This window comes from Arachis ipaensis, chromosome B09 (genome assembly GCF_000816755.2).
Source record: "Arachis ipaensis cultivar K30076 chromosome B09, Araip1.1, whole genome shotgun sequence".
NCBI lineage: Eukaryota > Viridiplantae > Streptophyta > Magnoliopsida > Fabales > Fabaceae > Arachis > Arachis ipaensis.
The window spans coordinates 103,981,745-103,997,903 of NC_029793.2; the positions used below are offsets into that span (position 1 = coordinate 103,981,745).

At 39.7% G+C, this 16,159-nt stretch overlaps 1 protein-coding gene across 1 annotated transcript; it reads right to left on the reverse strand.

The window, feature by feature from the left end:
• Window positions 522–1,609, reverse strand: LOC110266900 (protein MAIN-LIKE 1-like). The gene is made up of 3 exons (XM_021111955.1): window positions 942–1,609; window positions 737–824; window positions 522–623 (listed from the first exon to the last, which is right to left on the reverse strand). The coding sequence occupies exons 1-3, from the start codon at window positions 1,607–1,609 to the stop codon at window positions 522–524; spliced, it is 858 nt and encodes a 285-aa protein (XP_020967614.1).

A 16,159-nucleotide genomic window follows, 5' to 3' on the forward strand; every position in this document is an offset into this window, starting at 1 on the left:
AATTGACCAAGGAATTGGCTATTGATCAAGATTGAGAGATTGAATTACAAGAAATTGTAATTCAATCACTTAAGATTGCCAAGGAGATCAATGAGTGCATTGATTGAGGAAGAGATGAAAATGAAATTGATCCGGAGAATGTAACATCTTCTAAGCCCAATGAACTCCCCATTTCTGATCTTACCCATTCTCTTTATTTTCTGTTATTTACTTTCATGAGCAATTCCCCCATTCCCATTTACAATTCTGCAATTTACTTCGGTCATTTACTTTCAGTTCTTTAATTCTAGCATTTACTTTTTCTGTCATTTACCTTTCCGCCATTTTATTTTCTGCAATTCTAAACTTAATTCCTGGATTCGCTCAACTAGAACATTCCTCTAATTAAAGTTGCTTGATCAATCAATCCTTGTGGGATTCGACCTCACTCTATTGTGAGTTTTTACTTGACGACAAATTCGGTACACTTGCCGAAGGAAATTTGTTATGAGACAAGTTTTACGTGCATCACCTGATGCCACTCAACCACCACAAAATATATCAGAGACGTGACACACCGCCATAACATCATTTTCCGAGGCTCCAAGACCTCTGGATGGACAACCTGGAGGACGTCGGGTGTGCTATAGGGCATCCATATAAACTGAGAAAAGCAAGTCAAACCCATTTGTCGAGTTCGTTAAACCATATAAACTGAAAGAAGCATTAACTATACATACGAGAATAGCTTACTTACATCCCGAGCCTGTAACAAGTCAATCCTCAGTCGAGCCATCTGCACCCGAGGTCCCTTCTCACTAATCCCATGATTGTAACCTGACCACCTGCGTAGGAAATTAAACACGGAACTGCATTAGTGAATAATTCTAAAAGGCATAAAATTGCATGAGTAATTGACAATAAATCAAATAAAGATAAATAGTACAATACGATAGTGGTACCTCGATGCAAGGGGCCAGCTAAACGCATCATACCCAGCAGGCCTAAAACCAGGAAAACGCCAAAAGATCCAAGACTGAAGTAACTGTAACGGCCCAGCTAACTTCACTACATGTCTGTTGGCCACTCGACACATGCACCGGTACAACCATGCTAGTGCCGCCGACCCCCAGCTATAGCCACCCATCTCCTCAAGCCTAGCTACAAACGGTAACCATCTGATATGAATACGATTGTCAGACTTGTTGGAAAACAGCTGGGTGCCCAACAATATCATGATATAGGCACGGGCATAGCGCCTGACTGTCTCCTCATCTGCCCCCTCGTTGCACTCTGTGAAAGTCTCCTGGAACCAGGTACAGTTCACTGTGAACTTTTGTATTTGGTTCATGGGAGGTAACACACCAAGCAACTCATGGAACCACTGCCAAGCTGGCCTGCCACCCTCTATGTATATGTGGAAGTCTGTCAGGCAACCATTGACATAATGTCCGTCCACTGACAACCCCAACTGGTACGCGACGTCCTGAAGTGTGATGGTGCACTCGCCGAACGGCATGTGAAATGTGTGCGTCTCCGGACGCCACCGCTCCACGAATGCACTGACAAGGGGCTCGTCCAATCGGAACCATCTGTCGTTCAGTCTCGCAAGATGGTATAGTCCGGCCATCTACAAGTACGGAACATACCTGTCATCAAGTCGCATCCCCGGCTGCCGCCGCATGCTCGATATGCAACGCCGGGGCTGCGCATTAAATGAACCACATAATTAGAACGACTGACAATAACACAAACTGATAAAATTCACGACGTAACCAAGTAACCAAAATAAATGTAATTGAAGATATATCAGTCCACAATGAAAATTGCAAACAAAACCCGCAAACATAGACTGCATCTAAATTCCACATGCAAAAGTAAATTCTACTGAACTGCTAGCATAACCGCAATCAAAATCGCACACTCAAACCGAATCCAAAATATTAGAAAAATAAACCACATGCAAATCCACTTAATAAAACTACGGGCAAAACCACTCATTAAACCACGGACAAATCCACTTACGAAAACCATGGGCAAATTCACTTACATAAACCGCATGCACTACAACTAACCAAAACCACTGACATAAACCGCCAATAAAACCACAATTAAAACCGCTATCATAAACCACTTTAAATACCGATTTACAATACCACTAACATATACAAATATAATAAACCACCATCATAAACCACTAACCTCGTCGTTGATCACTCCGGCTATATGAGCGACTCCATCCAGTCGATACAGCCTTCCCGGATCGTCCCCCATCGCCTAAGTATGCCGCTACAGACTTTCTCGGGCCAGTTTTGGGTCGCTTTCTCTGGGATTTTGTGGGGTATGAGATTGGAAAACTGATTCGAATGAACTAGGTTCGAACTCCTTTTATAGGGAATTCACTTGTAATTCGAATCAATAAGGTTTGAATTACCTATTGTGCCGAAATGTGAGTAATTCGAATCAATAATATTCGAATTACAACTTATTGCAATCTGAGACTAATTCGAATCAATTCGATTCGAACTCTCCTAAGCCACGTCCTATAAGTAATTTGAATTAATATAATTCGAACCATGCATGCATAATTCGATGCTAGTTGATTCGAACTACGTGCGAATTGTGCTTGGGAGTAATTCAAAGTGTATCAATTCGAATTATGTGTAAGTCTAATTCGAATTCTATTGATTCGAATTATATAATATTGTGTTCTGGTGGATTGATGTCTCAGATTTTCATTTGGCAGATTTGGGTAAAAATGATGTCCCCTTGGCTCATTTGGGTTTTTTACCCTAAGTCAAAATATGTACAAAAGAGAAGATTTAGAACAATGTTACCAAGCACTTTTATTTAATGTCTTTAAGTTAGACAATTGGGAGACCCCTTGCTATGGTGGCTTGTGCTTGACTTTCCCACCAATGCAAGAATGTCCAATATCCTCCGAGATCCCAATCTTAACAATTAACAGAGACAACCAAAAAGCAAGCTATTTACATATTAACATATTTACAATAGCCAACAACTTTACACCATTGCAACTCCCCGGCAACGGCGCCAAAATTTGATGAGTTGAGAATTGGTGTTGATTCGGATTTTCTCTCAAAAATAGGATCACTTCGTTGTAAGTATATCCAAATCAACAACTAACTCTCAACATCAAATTTAATTCCTAAAGATAGTCACAATACAAAACAAATATTATACCGAGAGTATTAGACTCCAGGGTCGTCTTCCCTAGGAGTTGCAATGAAATGTCTTGTTATTGGCTATGAAGGAGAGTTTGGGGAATTTGGAAAGCAAGAGAATAAGAGATGAAAATAGTAAAAAGTAAATGAGCATGCAAGGAATGTAAATGGCAACTCTTGGCAAGAATTGGGGAATTTAGGATTCCTATCCTAGTTATGGACCACAAACATGGCAATTGTGTGGAATCAATCCAAATCAGTCAATCCTCCTTGAGAATTAGTCAAAGGACGTAATTGATCTCAATCCATAAGTCCTAGTCAACTGACTAATTACTTAGTGATAGACTAGTGTCAATGGAAACCAAACCAATTAACCATTCTCACACAATGCGGAATGGACATCCATAACTCAATTCCACCCAAACACCCAATTTTTCAACCAAGAGTGTGGAAATTAAACATGCAAGAAATTAAACATCAAAGCAATTAAATAAACATGCAAGGGATTAAAAGTCAAAGCAATAAAAGTCAAAGTAATTAAATGCAAGGAAAGGAAACTTAAAATGCAAGAAAATCTCTTGGCAAGCAATTGAGAGCTAAGGTTACCTATCCTAGCCATTGACTACAAACATATGATGATTATGAAGAGTTAATCCTACTTAGTCAACCTTACATCGAAGATAAGTCAAATAGGCATAGTTGATTTCATTCCCTAAGTCCTATGTCAACACTAAGGGATCACATAGAGTCAAGGGAGACCAAATCAACTAACTACTCTAATATATCAAACAAAAATGGACATCAATGACTCAAGGAACACCGAAGTCAACAATTTCAAGCCAAGAGTGGAGAAAAACTAAGTGAAAACTAAGCCAAGCATTTTATCAAATACTTGGTGTGCATGAAAATAAAATAATATTAAAATACATTAAAAATAAATTCTAACTACCAAAAGCAAGAAAATCATAACAACAACTAAGGAAAGCAATAAATGAATATAAAACATAAAGTGCATTAATTGAATTTAAAGAAATACAAGAGTGTTCATAAAATGGAAAATTGACAAAATAAAGGAAATGACAAGAGAAATGAAGAAGAACAAAGAAGCAATAATAATAAATGACAAGAAAAAGTAAATAAAAAATAAGAATTAAAAGTAGAAATTGCAAGAAATTAAACTAACAAACCCTAATTCTAGAGAGAGGGGAGAGCTTCTCTCTCTAGAAAATAACCTACATAATGCTAATTCTAACCCTAATTTCTCCCCCCTTCACTTGGAGTGAGGCCTTCCTCCATATATCACCCAATCGGCTTCAGAAAGTCCCAAAATTGGGCTCTGCAGGCCCAAAAATCGCACCCGCTGGGACGTGTGCGTACGCACAGGTGTGTGGGTACGCACACATACTGATTTTCTTCTTGTGAGTGCACACAGGATGTCATGCGCACGCACACATGGTTTTGTGGCTTTTGTGCGTATGCACAGGTGGTTGTGCACGCGCACACTCCAATGTGTGCTTCTCCTTTGTTTTCTTCATGTTTTCTCCCTTTGTACATGCTTCCTGCCACTTTTGCCTTGCCAAACTTGCCTTTAGGACCTAAGATCACTCAACAAATATGTCATGGCATCGAATGGTATAAAAGTGGGATAAAAGTGATTAAAATAATCACAAAATAGCATGTTTTCACATTTAGGCACAATCTAGAGAGAAAACACAAAAATATGCTATTTTAGTGAATAAGTGTGAGTTTATGTGATGAAATCGATTCAAATCAAACCAAAATATATCGACAAATATGGATTCATCACAGCCTTTCATTCTTCTCGTAGTCTTCTCCATCTATTCTCTATCCTTCACTTCAAGCCATCCCCTCCTCTCCCTATCTAGCTCGAAAACCCTAAATCCCATCTTCCCCTTCATTTTTTTCTCGATAGCACACTCCCTCCTTTTGGCCGATATTATATTTGTAGATTGTGTGTGCATTCTCTTTTTGGCCATTCACGTCCGCTATATCCCTCTCTCTCTATATCAAACCCTAATATCTGAAAGCTATCTCTATCATTCGTAAACGCTATGTTTTTAGCACCATTTTTCTCAACCCCGAGGTGAAAAATCGTAATCTCTGGCCATTCTTTCTCTAGCCATTCACGCTCTCTGTATCGCTCTCCCTGTCTCTAAAATCCTATTTTTTGAAAGCCACCTCTCTTGCTCCTGAATGCCATCTCTTCAACACCATTTTCCTCAACCCCTAGGTGGAGACCCTAACCTACCGAGCTAAGCAGATTCTTCGTCTGAGAGGACTAGGATCTCTGTTACGGCCTTCATGCGCTCTCGAACTTCAACAGCCTTGGTGAGACATTCCGGGTCAAGATCTCAACCAGCGCTCTCCTCATGCATGGATTCTCTTGATCTCTTTCTTTGTCTGGTATTGGATTTTTAATCTCTTTAATTTAGGATTTTTGTTTGTGTTTTGGTTGTCTTTGATTTGGAATTGGGTATGTGTTTTCTTTCTCGATGGTTTAAGTTGTTCTAAACGTTTATTTTTATCAAGGTGAAAGTAGTTTGGTTTTCCTATGTGCTATCGCCGAAAAAATCCTCTACCGTTATGATCCTTAGAAGAAACCCCAACAATATGGTCGTTGGTGTAAGTTACGTGCGGCGTCGCGCCTTTGCCTTGAATCTTCCCCATTATCTCAGTCAGATTCAATGTGGGGAAGGGTTTTTTTTCTGAAATTAATTTTGTTTATCATCATTGTGTTTTCTAGGTATTATTATGTTTCACATAATTATGAATTTACTATTTTTAATTCTAAGGTTTCTTTATATGTATTTAAAATTTACGGACTTTTGTAGGATTAAGTTTTTGTTGCAAACTGCTATATTTTGAAAAAAGGTATTTTTGTAATTTTTGTGTTGAAGTTGTGTGTGATTATGATACTGTTATCCTTTATTGTTGTTGACATTTGGCCAATGCTTGATTCGGATTTATTTTTTGATTGTGCTCTCTCTTTTTTTTTTTATTGATTTAGTTGTTATATTTTTATGTTAAAATCTATGCTGATAAGAATCAAACTAGGATGTAAAGATTTCTGCAATTGAAATATCTCCAAAGTCTGTGGTTATTTGGAGCTCTACTACCTTTAAAAGAGAGGAATTTGAAAAAGGTATACCATTTTTTTTATGTTCATTTCTAAGTTAGGTTGAAAAAAATTAGCGATATAAAAAAAGTGATTACTGGATTTTAAATTAATGTGGATAAGGAAATACTATCAATTTTTTTTTATTAATTGTTTTCTTTGTATGGTTGTAAAGTATTTGGATAATTAAGGGGTTTAGTTAATTGATACATGCTTTGGAGAAGAGGATAGTGTGTTAAATTTAAGAATTTTGAAATTTTTGTTATTTGAAATTTAAATATTTAAAAATTTTTGTTCCCATGCCTAATGATTTGGTTATGTTTAAGGAAATAGTTAAGTAAAACATTTAAGTAGCTTAATCAGGTTCTGTTTAAAATCGCCTTGAATCTTTTTCCTGTATCTCCATTGGATTCAAATGTGTTATAGTTTTTCGGGGTTTTTTTTTCACGAAATTAATTTTTATTAATTTTTTTAAATGAACAACTTATTTTCTAGGTTTCTTTGTATTTCAAATAATTATGAATTCACTATTTTGAAATGTAAGGTTTCTGGATATGCGTCAACCGTGGTCAGAACAATCACTGAGTCAGCAAGTTCACTCCATATCCTCAAATCAGACCATATATATCTTTGCCTATTTCACATGCACCCTATTTAGTTTTATAGCTACCTCTGAAAATCCTAATTTTAGCAGTTTTTGTACCATATCTTTACCTATTGATTGAGATTTCTTTTTTGATGTGGAGGTGAATAATTTTTTGAAGGCAACGGCTTCAGTGCCTGAGTCTGAGGCAAAGTGTCATGCTGCTGTTGTTTTTGGGTTGTTCTTGTAAACCCCGCTAAAATTAGAAAATAATTAGTCAATAAATTGAATTTTAATTAGAAAAATTAAAAATACAAAACTAATATGAAAATAGTATAGAGCTCTTCAAAACGAGAATTTTAATACCAATTTCGAAAAATTTGGCACAAGTAGCCATGCGTGCGCGTGAGAAGCCAATGCGCATGATCACGCGTACGCGTGGCCCCTATTTGCTGCAAAACTGGATTTTAATATTTTAAATCAGATTTTCACTTCTAAACCTCCATTTTCTCCCTTTTAGACTTAAGGTATAGTACTAAGTCCAGTAGCTAGTTGAAGCTAGGAAAATAAGCTAACTTGGGGGTGAAGTAAGAGGTAAAATGATATGTTATATGAAGGAGATGAGGATGTTAAATGAAATTTAATGCCATGGCTTGATAAATGATTTTATATTGATTATGAAAGTGAAATGACTTATGAATAATGATATCTGAGACACGAGTTTTCCTGGGTAAGAACCGTGGCTTGCCACCACGTGTTCCAGGTCGAAACTCGATACTTTGTTGACCCTACGTCGTATGGGTGACTGGACACGTATAAATTTCTGGGTATGGATAGCCCCCATTGAGTGATTTGAATGATAATTAAATGTGAAATCTATGCATAGACTCATGGAGATGCACGACGGGGGACAATCTAAGGTTTTCGAACTTGTCGAGTTGGCTGGATAACCGACAGATGAGCCTCATCAGCGATAGGACAAGCATGCATCATGTGCATTTGTTTGTTTTGATTGCTATGCATTTCCTAGGTTTGCCTAATTGAATATATACCTCCTGCTATCTATTATACTTGTTATTTGCACTATCTGCTTATTACTTGTGCGTGAACTTGTTTTGGTTGCTTGTCTCTGCTGAATTATGGATGATAGAGGGATGGAGGATAAGGGTGAAGTGGTTTGGTGTTATGTTAGGTTTAAAATTGAGAAAGTTAAGGAAGGTCTAGATTACCTACCCCTATTTATGGCTTCTGTTTAGTAATTAAGTTTTACAATTGTATGGCAGAGTTCTTGGATTGCCTCTGGCATTCCCAAGACCCTATTTATTATACGCGTAGAACCTTTACCATGCTGAGAACCTTCGGTTCTCATCCCATACTGTATTGTTGTTTTCAGATGTAGGTCGAGAGGCTCCTCGCTAGGCCTCTGGATCTTGAAGCGGAGTAGTCCCTGGGTTATTTTGAGCTTTATGATTGTATATATATATGTACCTATGTACTTAGCTTGCTCTCCAAGAAACTTGTTTATTTTGTTCTTCATAGAGGTTAAGGGAGAGCTAGGACCTTATTTTGAGTTTTGAGTATTTTGGGATATCTGTATATGTATGTATATATATTCTCTGGCAGCCTTGGCTTCGTAGGCTGAGTCAGGAACTAGTTATGCTGTTTCCTTGGCTTTCCTTCACTCTCTTGATTATCTTTATCATTTCCTATTAGGTTTCTCAACATGCAAGTAATCTTATTCCTCAAGCGTTGCGCTTTTCATTTTGCGAATTTGTTTTACCCATTTTTCAAGGCTCCTAGTATATTATCTTTTCCACCATTATATGTATATATTTTACTTTGTAGAGGTCCGTAACACCACACTACCTCTGTTCTACAACTTAAGCGTAAAACTCTGTGTAGTAGGGTGTTACATTATGGTATCAGAGCAGTTCGTTCCTATAGAGCCTGAGGACTGACTGATTGTGCTTCTGTGCATTCTTTGTGTATGTGTTTATGTGCTAGTAGGATATCTAACTAATATATGTGGCATAAACGTTCATGAGCATGCATTTGGGACTTAAAGCACTGAACTTGCGATATTGAGACTGATTAACTTGATATCACTTATTTGGTGTGTATAAGGACCAGATGTCAACTCGCAGATACAGACGCGGGCAAGGTAGAGGCAGAATAGGAAATGCTATGCCTGAAGCGTCAGGGAATACTCCAAACCTTTAGACTTCATGGCTGCTTTGGGCAATATGGCAGTAGTAATCCAAGCAACAGCTGAAGCCCTGGGAAATCAATTTAATAATGGAAATAATGGCAATAATAGTGATAATGGTTCAATGTCACTTTCTTCCTTCTTGAAGGTTTACCCTCCTACTTTCAGAGGGACCTCGAACCCTACTGATGCGGATAACTGGATACAAGCTATTGAGCGGGCATTACAGGCTCAGCAGGTTCCTGATGAACAGTGGGTTGAGGCGCATTCTGCAGCCTGACGGGGTTGTGATATCTTGGGAGTTGTTTTGAGAGGAATTCTATAAGAAGTACCTCCCCAACTCAGTCAAAAATGCCAAAGAACTTGAATTGCTTTAGCTGAAACAAGGCCAGATGACCATTACTGAGTACACAAGTAAATTTGAGGAATTGTGCTGCTTTTCACGCATCTGTCAGGGAACTCCTGAGGACTTTGCTGAGTAGAAGTGCATAAAGTATGAAGGAGGCCTTCGGAGTGACATTCAGAGCTTTGTAGCACCTATGAAGATTCGGGTGTTCTCTGAGCTTTTGAATAAGAGCAGGGTGGCTGAGGAGTGTGTCAGAAGGGCTGTAGCAGAAAAAGGGAGTATGAGGATGCCATTCCAGAGGACTACAGGGAGGAATTTTACTCCTAGGGACAGACAGTTTAAGCGTGGCGGCTTTGTCCCTCAGAATAACTAGGGACAAGGCAACTTCAGGAGGCCTAATACCAATGCTAATCAAGGAAGGAGACAGGGGAAGCAGCCACAACAGGATGTGAGTTGCCACATATGTGGGAAGTACCATTCCGGGCCATGCAGGTTTGGGACTGGAGTCTATTATTCCCGTGGATAGCCAGGACACTTGGCTAACAGTTGTCCAAAGAAGAAGAGGTATGAGATAGGTAGAGTGCAACAGCCAGGGAGAGTGTACACTACTTCTTCAGTAGGCGCTGATGGGTCAGAGACACTGATCAGAGGTAACTATGAGATAGCTGATAAAACTTTGAATGCTTTGTTTGATTCTGGAGCTACACATTCATTTATTGCATTTGAGAAGTCTGATGAGTTAGGATTGAAAATAGTAGTCCTGAGATATGACTTAAAGGTGTATAATACCACCCACGAGGCTATGGTGACTAGGTTAGGGTGCCCGGAAGTTCCCTTTCGAATACAACAGCATGACTTCATGCATAACCTAATTTGTTTGCCGATGACTGGTCTTGATCTCATTCTGGGATTGGATTGGTTATCCAAGAACCATGTTCTACTGGATTGCTCTGCAAAAACAGTGTGTTTTATGCCAGAAGATACAGAAGGGCCGGTGGTGGTGAATAACTACTACCTGAATTCCATGACAGTGAACTATTCTGAGGCCGAATGTCAGGGAATATTGTTGTTAGCTACAGGTGTTTCAGGTGATGTTCAGAGCTTAGAGCAAATCCTGGTTGTGTGTGAGTTTCCAGAGGTATTTCCTGATGATATTGAGGAATTTCCACCAAACCAAGAAGTTGAGTTTGCCATTGAGTTAGTACCTGGGGCCGAACCAATCTCAAGTGCTCCTTATAGGATGTCACCTCTAGAAATGGCTGATGAGCAGATAATTTATACCCTTTTTGGCATTGTTTTTACATAGTTTTTAGTATGTTTTAGTTACTTTTTATTATGTTTTTATTAGTTTTTATTCAAAAATTATATTTCTGGACTTTACTATGAGTTTGTGTGTTTTTCTATGATTTCAGGTATTTTCTGGCTGAAATTGAGGGACCTGAGCAAAAATCTGATTCAGAGGCTGAAAAAGGACTGCAAATGCTGTTGGATTTTGACCCTCCTGCACTCGAAGTGGATTTTCTGGAGCTAACGATACCCAATTGGCACGCTCTCAATTGCGTTCGGAAGTAGACATCTTTGGATTTCTAGCAATATATAATAGTCCATACTTTGCCTGAGATTTGATGGCCCAAACTGGCGTACAAACGCCCACCTGAGACCTTTTTCTGGAGTAAAACACCGGAACTGGCACCAGAACTAGAGTTAAACGCCCAAACTGCCACCCAAGCTGGCGTTTAACTCCAAGAATGGCCTATGCACGTGAAAGCTTCAATGCTCAGCCCAGGCACACACCAAGTGGGCCCCAGAAGTGGATTTCTGCACTATCTGCACTTAGTTACTCATTTTCTGTAAACCTAAGTTACTAGTTTAGTATAAATAGCACTTCTTACTATTATATTGAAGGGCTTTACTATCTTTTGATCACTTTTGGATGTTTATGTTACATTTGGAAGGCTGGCCATTCGGCCATGCCTAGACCTTCTTTTTTTATGTATTTTCTACGGTGGAGTTTCTACACCCCATAGATTAAGGTGTGGAGCTCTGCTGTTCTTCATGAACTAATGCAAGTACCATTGTTCTTCTTTTAATTCACGCCTACTTCTTCTCCAAGATATACTCTTGTACTTAATTCAGTTAAGTCAGAATGAAGGGGTGACCCGTGATTATCACCCAATCTTCGTTACTCGCTTTGCCAAGATCCGCGTGCCTGACAACCACAAAGCAGTCTACATGATATTCAACGTAGTCATTGGATGACAGCCAGAGTATAATCTCTTTGGTCTCTAATACACGGACCGAGTCCGTGAGATTAGGATTGGTGCACGAAATTGTGATCATCAACAATGGCGCCAAAGACTTGGGAGCTCTCAAACGTGAATCACACTTTGTCACAATTCCGCACAACTAACCAGCAAGTGCACTGGGTCGTCCAAGTAATAAACCTTACGTGAGTAAGGGTCGATCCCACGGAGATTGTCGGCTTAAAGCAAGCTATGGTCATCTTGTAAATCTCAGTCAGGCGGATTCAAATGGTTATGGAGTTTAAGGTGATGAAAATAAACATAAAATAAAGATAGAGATACTTATGTAATTCATTGGTGGATTTCAGATAAGCGTATGAAGATGCTTTGTTCCCCTTGAACCTCTGCTTTTCTATTGCCTTCTTCCAATCATTCATACTCCTTTCCATGGCAAGCTTTATGTTGGGCATCACCGTTTTCAATGGCTACATCCCGTCTTCTCAGTGAAAATGGTCCTGATGCTCTGTCGCAACATCGGCTAATCAGCTGTCGGTTCTCGATCATGTCGGAATAGGATCCATTGATCCTTTTGCGTCTGTCACACGCCCCACAATCGCGAGTTTGAAGCTCGTCACAATCATCCCTTCCCAGATCCTACTCAAAATACCACAGACAAGGTTTAGACGTTTCGGATCTCAGGAATGGCCGCCAATAATTCTAGCCTATACCACGAAGGTTCCAATCTTAGATTAGAAATCCAAGAGATACGCATTCAAGCCATTGCTAGTAGAACAGAGGTGGTTGTCAGGCACATATTCATAGGTGAGAATGATGATGAGTGTCATGGATCATCACATTCATCAAGTTGAAGAACGAATGAATATCTTGGAGAAGAAATAGACTTGAGTTGAATAGAGAAACAATAGTACTTGTATTAATTCATGAAGAACAGCAGAGCTCCATACCTTAATCTATGGTGTGTAGAAACTCCACCGTTGAGAATACATAAGAACAAATAGTCTAAGCATGGCTGAATGGCCAGCCTCAAAGGTCTAAGGACTAAACGTCCCAAGATTCATGAAAACACAATAGTATAAGGTCCTATTTATAGAGAACTAGTAGCCTAGGGTTTATAGAAATCAGTAATTAATGTAGAAATCTTCTTCCGGGCCTATTTGGTGTGTTTTTGGGCTGAAAATTAAAGCTTCCATGTGTAGAGACTTTTCTTGGAGTTAAACGCCAATTTTTGTGCCAGTTTGGGCGTTTAACTCCAGCTTTCGTGCTAGTTTTGGAGTTAAACGCCAGATTTCTTGGGCTGACTTGGAACGCCGGTTTGGGCCATCAAATCTCGGGCAAAGTATGGACTATTAATATTGCTGGAAAGCCCAGGATGTCTACTTTCCAATGCAATTGAGAGCGCGCCAATTGGGCTTCTGTAGCTCCAGAAAATCCACTTTGAGTGCAGGGAGGTCAGAATCCAACAGCATCTGCAGTCAAGAGAATATACAATGAATTCCAAAAACATCTATGAAGATCAGTATTAATTAGATGAGCGGGGCTTTTAGCTTTTTGCCTATGAACAGTTTTGGCATCTCACTTTATCCGTTGAAGTTCAGAATGATTGGCATCTATAGGAACTCAGAATCCAGATAGTGTTATTGATTCTCCTAGTTAAGCATGTTGATTCTTGAACACAGCTACTTTATAAGTCTTGGCCGTGGCCCTAAGCACTTTGTTTTCCAGTATTACCACCGGATACATAAATGCCACAGACACATATTTGGGTGAACCTTTTTAGATTGTGACTCAGCTTTGCTAGAGTCCCCAATTAGAGGTGTCCAGGGTTCTTAAGCACACTCTTCTTTTTTGCTTTGGACCTCGACTTTAACCGCTCAGTCTCAAGTTTTCACTTGACACCTTCACGCCACAAGCACATGGTTAGGGACAGCTTGGTTTAGCCGCTTAGGCCAGGATTTTTATTCCTGTGGGCCCTCCTATCCACTGATGCTCAAAGCCTTGGATCCTTTTTATCACCCTTGCCTTTTGGTTTAAAGGGGTATTGGCTTTTTCTGCTTGCTTTTCTTTTTTCCTTCTTCTTTTTTTCCTTTTTTTTCCTCCAAGCTTTTCGCTGCTTTTTCTTGCTTCAAGAATCAATTTTATGATTTTTCAGATCATCAAATAACATTTCTCCTTTTCCTTTCATTCTTTCAAGAGCCAACAAGTTTAACATTCATAAACAATCAAATTCAAAAATATGTACTGTTTAAGCATTCATTCAGAAAAATAATAGCATTGCCACCACAACAAAATAATTAAACTGTTTTAAAATTTGAAATTCATGCACTTCTTTTTCTTTTTCATGGTTCTTTGATCTTCTCTAATTTCATGGAGGAGGATGGAATGCTCTTGGTGCTCCACCCTTAGTTGTCCCATGTTGGAACTTAATTCTCCTAGGGAGGTGTTGATTTGCTCCCAATAGTTTTGTGGAGGAAGATGCATCCCTTGAGGTATCTCAGGGATTCCATGATGAGGAATTTCCTCATGCTCTTGATGAGGTTCTCTTGTTTTTGAGGACTTGGTCCAACCTTTGATCAAAGTTGACCCTTCTAGTGTAGGGGTGTGCATCTCCTTGCATCATGGGCAAGTTGAATCCAACCTTACATTTTTCGGACTAAAATCTAAGTAATTCCCCCAAACCATTGTAAGCCAATTCTTAGGGTCCAGGTTCACACTTTGATCATGGTTCTTGGTGATCCATGCATTGGCATAGAACTCTTGAACCATTAAGATTCTGACTTGTTGAATGGGGTTGGTGAGAACTTCCCAACCTCTTCTTCGGATCTCATGTCGGATCTCCGGATACTCATTCTTTTTTAGTTTGAAAGGGACCTCGGGGATCACTTTCTTCTTGGCCACAACTTCATAGAAGTGGTCTTGATGCACCCTTGAGAGGAATCTGTCCGTCTCCCATGACTCGGAGGTGGAAGCTTTTGCCTTCCCTTTCCTCTTTCTAGAGGTTTCTCCGGCCTTTGGTGCCATAAATGGTTATAGAAAAACAAAAAGCTTTAGCTTTTACCACACCAAACTTAGAAGGTTGCTCGTCCTCGAGCAAAAAAAGAAAGAATAGAGTAGAAGAAGAAGAAATAGAGGAGATGGAGTGGGCTATGTGTTTCGGCCAAGGGGGAGAAGTGGTGTTTAGGTTGTGTGAAAATGAAGGAGTGAAGATGGGTTTATATAGGAGCGAGAGGGGTGTGTATGGTTCGGCCATAGAGGGTAGGTTTGGGAGGGAAAGTGGTTTGAATTTGAATGGTGAGGTAAGTGGGGTTTTATGAAGGATGGATGTGAGTGGTGAAGAAAATGGTGGGATTTGATAGGTGAAGGGTTTTTGGGGAAGAGGTATTGAGGTGATTGGTGAATGGGTGAAGAAGGGAGAGAGTGGTGGGGTAGGTGGGGATCCTGTGGGGTCCACAGATCCTGAGGTGTCAAGGATATCTCATCCCTGCACCAAGTGGCGTGCAAAATGCCCCTTTCTGCCAATCCTGGTGTTAAACGCCAGGCTGCTGCCCATTTCTGGCGTTTAACGCCAGCTTCTTGCCCATTCCTGGCATTAAACGCCAGTAACTGTCTCCTCCAGGGTGTTCTGTTTTTCATTCTATTTTTCACTTTATTTTTGCTTTTTCAATTGTTTTTGTGACTTCACATGATCATCAACCTACAGAAAACATAAAGTAACAATAGAAAATAGAAAATTATCATAGAATAGTAAAGATTGGGTTGCCTCCCAACAAGCGCTTCTTTAATGTCAATAGCTTGACAGTGGGCTCTCATGGAGCCTCACAGATGTTCAGAGCAATGTTGGAACCTCCCAACACCAAACTTAGAGTTTGGATGTAGGGGTTCAACACGAACTTAGAGTTTGGTTGTGGCCTCCCAACACCAAACTTAGAGTTTGACTGTGGGGGCTCTGTTTGACTCTGTATTGAGAGAAGCTCTTCATGCTTCCTCTCCATGGTTACAGAGGGATATCCTTGAGCTTTAAACACAAGGGAGTCTTCATTCACTTGAATGATTAATTCTCCTCTGTCAACATCAATCACAGCCTTTGCTGTGGCTAGGAAGGGTCTGCCAAGGATGATAGATTCATCCATACACTTTCCGGTCTCTAGGATTATGAAATCAACAGGGATGTAATGGTCTTCAACCTTTACCAAGACATCCTCTACAAGTCCATAAGCCTATTTCTTTGAATTGTCATCCATCTCTAGTGAGATTCTTGCAGCTTGTACCTCAATGATCCCTAGCTTCTCCATTACAGAGAGAGGCATGAGGTTTATGCTTGGCCCTAGGTCACACAGAGCCTTCTCAAAGGTCATGGTGCTTATGGTACAAGGAATTGAGAACTTTCCAGGATCCTGTCTCTTTTGAGGTAATCTCTGCCTAGTCAAGTCATCCAGTTCTTTGATGAGCAATGGAGGTTCATT